Raw genomic sequence first — 9,402 nt, 5'->3', positions numbered from 1 at the left:
AAGAAACTGAACCGCCGTGACGTGGCACATCATGTGTAGCTGATTCTAGGACCCACCTGGCTGATTGCTCTCAAAGAAATTATAAGGGGGGAAAGTTGGCAAAACTTTCTATAAACAAGTTAATGCAAATGAAAAGATATTTACTGGGGTAATTAGAGTAAACAATGCGAAAGTAGGGGGTAAAAAGAAATGTAATTTACTCTTTATAATTTGTCATGGAAGGGTTACAAAAAATAGCTATACATAGAAATAGGAAATATACCACACTAAACAATCAGAAAACCTGGTTAGGCAAATGGGATTATAGTTATCCATCACAATGCCAAACAAAGTCTTACAGTGAAGGATCTACGGGCAATAATTTTCACTAGCAAAATATAGATGAAGGAAGATAAAGTTTCGCTAGGAAGATCTCCAACATAGACTAGATTCACCACATAGACAAGAAGATTGTAAGCTGCAATTACACCAGCAAAGGTAAAATGAATGTATCATTGCAACTGGGCAAGGGGTACAATTTTGCTAACAAAAGAAAGATCCAGCCTTACATGAAAAGGTCATCAGTCCTTAATTAAGCACCGGATATACTCCTTGTTTCAGGAAAATCCCCAACGCTCCTCGTTTGTCGTCAACATGCCTGCGGATCCTCCCAAACCCCCCTTCGCCCCAGTTTGGTCCCCACGAGTTCTTGAAGTGCCAGTATTTGACGCCATTGGAATCGATGCCATAACCAACAATCAGGACATAGTGTTCCTCGTTGGTCATGCCGCTGACAGGTTCATAATCCACGATGCCTCCTTTGTAGTACCTCATCAGGCCATCAGAACAGTGCAAACTGACAACCACAGGCTGCCTAGCTACCGCTTTCTCTAGAGCATCCTCGGTTGGGTCGACAAATTGAAACCCAGATATCCTTGATGTTGCTGCTATTTTGTTCTGCTTGCAACCCGATATACTCCTCTCACCCTTGTATGGGTAGTGGGGTTCACTTGAGAGCCCATTTTCTTGTACATACCTTAAAGCATTCTGTATGAGGCCGCTGTCACACCCTTTGCTCTTTGTGTCACAGTCGATGAGCTCTTGAACAGATAGCGAGATTGACTTGGAGGTCTTCAGGTAATGCATAGCCTCGACTGAGGCTGCAGCAGCCATCGCCCAACAGCAGCCTGCAACAAATGCACGAGTAATAAGTTATAACGTGGTTGCGAGTTGTAACGTGAAGGGATCCATGCGCTGGACTGCTGACACATATATATATATATATATATATATACACACACACACACACACACACGGTAGCACTATATGGTAGCTGCATCCCAGAATTAGCTAAGCTGCACAGAACACACACTAGCTTGCAGCACAGAATAAGTATGCCCAAGACACTCACCACAATGACGTTGATTCCTCACAACCGGAGAGGCCGCACCAGCTTCAACCCAATCAACCTCGGCGACCCAGTCTGCCGAAGAGACGACACAAGTTTTAACCCAGTCAGCTTCAGAGACGTCGGCACCGGAAGGGACATCCCAGTCAATCTCTGATGGAGGTAGGTCCCTTTTAATAATCTTATCATACCAAAGTCCAATCTCTGACAGGATGGGGCTCTTGTTCATAATCTTATCGCGTACCAAAGTCCATTGTATAACCGGGGGAGTTTCTTGTTGGTGTACCAAAGTCCAACACCAACTCCGGCTATTCCCATGGCATGCGGTTTGAGGTACCTGCGAAAAAGGCCATAGCGGTGGCCAGCAGTAGCAACTGCAGCATTCGCCTGCTGAGACTGCAATTTGATGAACAAAAATTTCATCCAACACACGCAGGCTTATATATATATATATATATAGAGAGAGAGAGAGAGAGCAAATTAAACGAGAGGGCGTACGTACGTGTAGGTATCTTAGCATGCTAGCTCCGACCGGCCTCGACAGAGATCGAGCAGCCGTGGCCTGGCCGCAGAACCGCCACAGCAGGGTCCTCGCCGCGACTCCGAACGCCGGACGAAACATGCCTGCCTTGCCTGCACCTCCCTCGACCATGGATCCAATAAATATTGGGAATAGGAGAAGGGCCAGCGGAATTAGAAGTGGAATTTGAGCCGGAGTAATCATGCACTCACCTGAACCGGAATCCTACTTGTACACGAACACGATCCGCCGTGGGGTAATTGAAGTCGCGAGATTGCAGCCTCTATGTTTTCTCTCCGGCGTGCGCTCCGACGACACGCCTCCGATCACCGACACAGATGCATCCGGCCGCCGCGGCGCCTAGGGTTTCATCTCGTCTCGTCTTCCCGGACCGCGCCGCGGCGCGATCCCACTGCTTTTCTTGCTCCACGCCTTATGAATTGCGAGGGACGGACCCACACTGCCCAAAGCTCGTGGTGGCCAGAAAGTGGCCCTCCATGCCCGCTGCCGCCGGACGGCCGGAGTGCAGCCACACCGGCAAGCTCTCACGTCTGAATCGTGGATCGGGGCAAAACCGCAAAAGGTCTCCTCACTTCATTGGACATCCACACATCGCGCCTTTTGACCGGCTCCAAGAGCATCTACAACCTAACCTAGCAAAATGCAGTCCTCAAACTTCACTCCTCAAAATCCATACTAGATCATGCAACACACAAAAGGTACGCAAATACATGCTACGTAGATAAACCTAGCCTGCTCGTCTTCGGAGATGTAAACGGCTTCCGTGCTGGTATTGTGGACGGACCAGCCACCTGACGGATGGCCGCCTCCTCGGCAGACTCCATGTCTGCAAAGATTGCGTCCACATTTGTCCGTCGGTCGTGGATGTAGCGGCGATTTGCCTTCACCTCCGCCTCCGAGCGGATGAAGTCCAGGATTGCCTGCTGCTCGGCCGCCTCCTCTACTTTGGCGACCTCAAACTCGGCAAGCACATCGGCCATGCCGAATCTGGCTCGGCAACTGGAAGTGCCGGTTTCGCCTCGCCCTCCTCCTCCACCGCCGCGTCCGGCACGTCCTCCTCTTCCATCACCGCGGCCAATGCCTGCTCCTCCTCCTCATGCTTCGGAGAGTCCGAAGGCAGGTACGACGTGCCCGAATCTCCTCTGAGAGCTACAGCTGGTGCTCCGGAATGAGAATAATGTAGGTGGTTATCCGCTGCCGGGCCATAGCTACGAATGGCGAGCCGCGAGCAGATGGGTGGGTGGTGCCACGAAGGAGAGCGAAAACGGGATGCGGCTAGGGTTGAGGGTAGCCGTCCGGCTTAAATAGTCGAACTTGGCCCCTCGGGTGCACTACTAGGAAAAATCCTAGTAGTAGCGCGGGTTAAACAGCTAGTAGTAGCACGGGTGCCCGCGCTACTACTACGGCGCTACAGCTAATTTATAGTAGTAGCGCATGTGCACCCGCGCTACTATTACGCCTATTAGTAGTAGCGTGTGTGCTACCCGCGCTAATACTATTAATTTCAAAAACAAAAAAAATTCTTGATCCCGTGCGTGCTGTCAATGGCAGCAATGGTTCGATCCAGCGCCGGCAGGGGTCGCCGGAGGTGCGGAAGGGCGGCGGGAGACCAGATCCAGCGACGGCTGCTGCACAGGGCCCAGATCCATGGCCGAGCAAGGCGGCGGCATGGGGCTCCTCTTCGCATCCAAGGCGGTGAGCTCCTGGTCGTGCATGACGACGACCTGCACAGGCAAGGATATGGGAGGGTGAGTCAATCCAGAGGGGGGGAGAGAGAGAGAGAAAGGAAAACGAGGGAGAGAGGAAGGAGATGGAGGTAGCAGTGGGGATGGTCGCGGGTGGTGAGGTGCTCCGTCGTGGTGGCATAGAGATGAGGGGGGAGACGAGCGAGCTCCTGGACACCAGCGATGCGGGGAGGTGAACTCGTTGGGCACCATGGAGGAGGAGGTGTGCTTGGGCAGGAGCACCATATAGGAGAGCCTATGGAGAGATGGGGAAGAGTGAGGGAGAGAGGAAGGATTCGGCCGAGGATATGGGGACTTCACCTACCTCGTACCTAGTAATAGCGAGGGGTATAAAACCATGTTACTACTATAAACTTAGTAGTAGCGCGGGTTTATACCCCTCGCTACTACTATGGCATGTATCGGGGGCCACGGTAGAGACCGCTTAGTAGTAGCGAGGGTTAAAAACTCACGCTACTACTATCAATTTAGTAGTAGTGAGGGGTAAAAACCCGCGCTACTAGTAAGTGGCAGTAGCGAGGGGTATAAACCCACGCTATTAGTAAGCGTCTGCCTATAAGCTTTTCCCTAATAGTGGTGGCGTGCCGGAGTGGCGCCACGTGGCTTCATGAATGCGTCCTCGCTGCCCTCATTGAAATCTGAGTAGACGCCCGTCGGACCCATGGTTTCAACGTGTTTCCGCATGTGTCCCTGTGGTCAGTTCAACATGATGGACACACCCAGGCCTCTCCATATTAATCTCAGATATGGGCTGGATATTAGGGGTGCCGATCAGCCGGACGTATGGGGCTGGTATGAAGAGCCACAAGGCCATGTGTGTCATGTTGGGGTCATCATGTCTGAATTTCCTATATGACAGGTTCTGCGTCGAATTGTTCCTTGTTCGCAAAGGGAGCAACGAACATGGGCCGACCCAGTTAGCGTTTGTATTGACGAGCGAGCATCCCGGTTTTGGGAGCCTTCGGAAAGGTTAATCAATTTTTCTTAATGGTTTCCTTTTTGGTTTCTTTTTCTTCTTATTTTCTAGGTTCAAAAAATAAAAAAAAATCACATTTTTAAAAAATGTTAGCAAATTTGAAAAGATATTCTAATTTTCAAAAAATGTTCCCAAATTTGGGGAAAATGTTTAGGTTTTCAAAAAATGTTCGGAACTTTTAAAAATCTTCCATATTTCAAAAATATTCGCAAATTTGAAAAATGTACATATTTTTCAGAAAATGTTCACAAGTTTGAATAAATTCTATTTTTTCAAATAAAAAATAAAATTGTTTTCAAAAAAATGTTCACAAATTTTAAAAGATGTTCGTGTCTTCAAGAGACATTCAAACTTTAAATAAATGCTACCGCTATCCGTGTGTTCACTACAGGTGCCCGATCCTGGGTTACTAGTACAATTTGCAATGTAGTATCATGTGGGCCTAGCAGGTCGTATGTGTTCTAAGAGGGTTGTAAACAATCCCGTCTCCGAAAATGTAGCTTATTTATCCAAGGCGGGTTTAGAAAAAGGCCCATCCCAGGTAAAATATAGAAATAAGTATAGTTTTCATTGTTGCAAAAAAAGAAGTATATTTTCACCCCTAAATCCATGCTAAAGTCTCCATAATCCCCTGAGGTTGATTTTGGTATGATTTACACCCTCAAAGTATCAATACCGGTTTAATCAAGCCCTGGACGGTTTAGTGTCACATCAAGAGTGGTTTTGCATCTGGTTTTCGTTTACTTGGCGCTGATGTGGCACATGATCACTTATTTCCCAGCCAACACTTTCATTTCATAAATTCCCCAAACCCACACTCGAACCCTAAATTCCCTGTCGACGCTCACTCGCTCGATCTAACACCCGAATCTTGGATCCAAGCCTCATGCTCGAATTGAGACATCACTCGAATTAGCTGCACTACATGGCGTCATCTGCGAGCTTCTCGGCTAGCTCCTCCGCAGGATGCAGGTCCTATTCCAGTTGTAAGGCGGCAGCGGCGCACTCGCCGGTGCCATATCGAGATGGTCTATTGTTGTGTGGATTTTCTCCGAGTGCTTGTTGGTTGTGAACCACCAACATGTGTGGACTTCCTCTGAATGCTTGTTGTTGGTTTTTTCTTTGAGCTTGGCTTGGACCTTGGCTCGGAAAGCTTTAAATCTGGCATTAGTTGATTACTGAGAACTGCAGTTTGAGAATTTTCAGTCCTTTTCCTTGCATTTGTAGCCAGCGTACTTTCCTATGAAAAGGCCGATATTACAGTTTTGTGAAATATAAGATATGTAGTTATAGAAATCAGAAGTCATGGTAAATTAATTAAAAATGCAATCAAAAGTACTAAAACTGCATTCAGAACTACTAAAACTGCAGTCAAAACTTCTGAAACTACTCTGAATTCAGTCCAAAACTCCAAATTCAGACTAGTTATACTGCGGTACTTAAACTGCAGTAAAAAATTATGTACATATGCAGTCAAATTCAGAGTACTTATACTGCAGTACTAAAACTGCAGTCAAACTTCAGTCCAGATGCCTCAAAATTCAGAGTTAGCACTCTTCAGCAACCAAATTCACTCAAAATCGTTATGATCCGTTTCTATCAATACGTTCACTACAAACACAGAGCAAAATAACCTACTTTTTTCTGCAAACAACAAGCCGATAATCCCCAAATTAGCCACTTTTAATATCAAAGCAACAGAGCTATCACGCACACATGATGCGATCAAACCTTTGCCCTCTTTTTGTTTTTTGTTTAGATGGAATCTTATCTATTCCATTAGTCAAAGAGCTCAGCAACGTCGCTGCCCACCAAGTCTTGTACAAATTCAGGGGCACCATCCGGCCACACGGCTGGGGATGTGATCCGAACCTGCACCAAACGACGCAAGTGTGTCTGCTACTTTATTACACGCCCTTGGGCAATAAAAATCTTGAAAGAACTAAAGTTTAAATGGGCAAAACACTTTATCTCCTTGAAGAGGATACCATTCAGCGCCATGTCATCATCATCAGAGGTAATCGCTAAAACCAGTTTGACCGCGTCTGTTTCGACGTGTATTTTGGTGAGACCCTATTCTTGTGCAGCTTGTAGACTCTGGAGACAGGCCATTGCCTCTGCATGTAGGGGATCTTGAACGTGACTCATAGAACCTGGATTTTTTTTCAAAATATCACCTTTTTTATAGCAAATTCGGAAACTATAGCACCTAATGCAAAAATACCAGAACTATAACCCCGTCGGCCTCGTGTGGGCTGAAGAGGGTGATTTCAGTCAGCTGTGGGCCGAAAAGGGCTCTTCGGCCCGCAGTTGACCGAAGACGGGCTCTTCTGGGCCGAAGACTTGGCGTCGGTGGAGGGCCGGCCGAAAATAGTAACTTCGGCCACGCGGCGACCGAAGTGGGCCGTTTTCGGCCAGGCAGCGGCCGAAGTGGTCTTCGGCCACCCATCGACCGAAGAGGTCTGGACAAGCCCCCGCACCAGTCTCCTTCCTCTCATCTGTTCGCCTCTGTTTCTTCCTTTCTCTCGCTCGTTCTTCTCTGTACCTCGCCGCCCCGCGCCGATCTCCTCCATTTGCCACCCATTTTCACATCCAAGCCATAGAATCGGTAGATCGTAGCATTCCCTGACGGCCTACAATGTTATTTTTTGCTATGGGATAGCTTTTTGTGCGTTTGGGGAGGAGGAGCCATGGTGGGGAGGAGGAGGTGCGGTTGGGCAGGAGGTGGTGGTGAGGAGGAGCAGCAGCTGTGGAGGAGGAGGTGCGGCTTGGGGGGTGACCGGAGTTGAACCTCCGGCCGTCGAGGGGGCGGCGCTGTCGTTGTCCGGTGGTGCAAGTACTCCGCGAGGTGGCCGGTGCCGCTGAGTCGAAGAGAGGAGCATGAAGCTAGGGACACACACTTCGAAGGTATAACCATGTCGTCACAAATTTTCTCTGAATTGTATAGTTTAGTTAGTGTAGATAAGTCATATTGCGAATTGTAGTGTTAATATGTTTGTGGTGGCATTTTAGCGGATTGTTAGTGTAGCGGGTAATAATAGTGTTCGTTGTGATTAATGACAAGATGACAATGTCTGACAGGTGAAAATGTCTGAATCAGTAAATTTGATTGTTTACTACGGCGCTGGTAATGTTTGATATAATGAGTTGGGGGTTAATCTTAGCAAGATTAAAAATGACGTCATGACACTAGCAAACCCGGACAGACTGAACATTAGACAGTTGAAGTACTAGTTAACAACTAGTTTCGGGCTGGATCCTCAAGTATGTTCCGTCAGTATTCATGCATTCTGGACCAAATCCTGTAAAAATGTCAAGTGGGAGTTGATGCCGATAGATAGGAGCCAGCATTGGTTGACCCTGTTAAGACGTTGCCTAGACCAAAGAATCCATCCATATGCCCTTGTGCAACCTGTGGTGATGGAGGAGGATACCGTACAACTCCACAGGGGTTATGAACCTGACCAGGGCAGTCAAGTGGCTAACGAGATTGATTTATCCGGATCACAACCACCCAATGTGGATGCTAGCCAACCCGAGAAAGAGTTGGACTACATGCCACACAATGTGTGTGGTCATGATACTGGGCAGAGTAGCCAGTCGATAATATTAGTTGGTTCTGGTTTTGCTGATGGGGATGAGGAATGGGATGAAATGCAGAGGGTGATGAAGGAAGAGGATGAGGATGGATTGGCAGAGGATCTGGATTCTGAAAATTCTAAGGATGAAGTGGAGGTACCGGTTCCTTCTGCATGGGATCAGGACATATCCACCGGTCTTACAGTCAACGATGGCCAGAGACTCCATGGAAGTTTAATCTGAACCAAGTACGGATAGGGGCTATGTTTGATACAAAGAAAAAAAATTAAAGTATGCGGTGATAAAGTGGGCTATGTCTACACAGAGGGTTTTTGAGACACACATATCAAGTCCAACAAATTATACCGTGAAATGTGTTGAAACAGGTTGTCATGGGAAGATGCACGGGCACATGCCGAAGTATGACATCCATCGGGTTGTCACCGATGTCGTCCCACATAATTGTGTGAGGAAAAACCTCCTGGTGAATCATCAAACCTGACTTCAATTCTCATTGCGCAACTCATGTATACTGAGATAGCAGAGAAGAAAGATATGGAAGCAAAAAATATCCATATAGGAGTGAAGGTCAGACGGAATTATGTCATTCCTTATGGGAAGGCTTGGAGGGCTAAGCAGAAGGCTATGGAGGAAAGGTTTGGGTCGTTCTTCGACTCATATGATAATGTTGTCCATCTCCTTGACATACTGAAGAAGAGGAATCCCGACACTTATGTGAACATACAACACACGAAGTTGCCGAGTATACCAGATTTCAAGGTGTTGAAATGAGTATTATTCTCTTTCCCTATGTGCATCGAAGCTTTCCAGCATTGTCCTCCTGTCATGTTTGTGGATGGTACATTCCTGACCGGTCCATACAGAGGGCAAATCCTGACTGCTATTGGTGTGGATGGGAAAATCAAATCATCCCACTTGCCATGGAATTTGTGAAGGGTGAGAACTTTCTGAGCTAGGTATGGTTCTTCCGGCAAGTGAAAATTGCCATCATGCAGGACCGACCAAACGTGTGTGTCATTCATGATAGACATGCTGGTATATTGAAGGCTGTGAAGAGACTAAGTAATCCAACAGTTGACGAACCAACACCTTGGAGGGACTTGCAGAGCCGGTGGTGCATGCGGCATCTTGGGGCTAATTGTAGGATCGAAAG

At 47.5% G+C, this 9,402-nt stretch overlaps 1 protein-coding gene across 1 annotated transcript; it reads right to left on the bottom strand.

Moving 5' to 3' along the window:
* Positions 1-327: 327 nt before the first annotated feature.
* LOC119352314 (ervatamin-B-like) lies at positions 328-2,250 on the bottom strand. The gene is made up of 4 exons (XM_037618993.1): positions 2,120-2,250; positions 1,890-2,020; positions 1,391-1,783; positions 328-1,166 (listed from the first exon to the last, which is right to left on the bottom strand). Exons 3-4 carry the CDS (start codon positions 1,614-1,616, stop codon positions 568-570), a joined length of 825 nt encoding a protein of 274 aa, XP_037474890.1. The 5' UTR covers positions 1,617-1,783; positions 1,890-2,020; positions 2,120-2,250; the 3' UTR covers positions 328-567.
* Between the last annotated feature and the right edge of the window lie 7,152 nt (positions 2,251-9,402).

This window comes from Triticum dicoccoides, chromosome 2A (genome assembly GCF_002162155.2).
Source record: "Triticum dicoccoides isolate Atlit2015 ecotype Zavitan chromosome 2A, WEW_v2.0, whole genome shotgun sequence".
NCBI classification, from domain to species: Eukaryota; Viridiplantae; Streptophyta; class Magnoliopsida; order Poales; family Poaceae; genus Triticum; species Triticum dicoccoides.
The sequence above is the reverse complement of the archived record's forward strand: the minus strand, read 5'-3'. Positions and strand labels throughout refer to the sequence as shown.

Bases quoted from the DNA above. Each gene is read 5' to 3' on its own strand.
- LOC119352314 (XM_037618993.1), bottom strand. From the start codon at position 1,616: ATGAACAAGAGCCCCATCCTGTCAGAGATTGGACTTTGGTATGATAAG. The intron at 1,167-1,390 runs GTGAGTGTCTTG...CATTTGTTGCAG, and splicing joins GAGGAATCAACGTCATTGTG to GCTGCTGTTGGGCGATGGCT.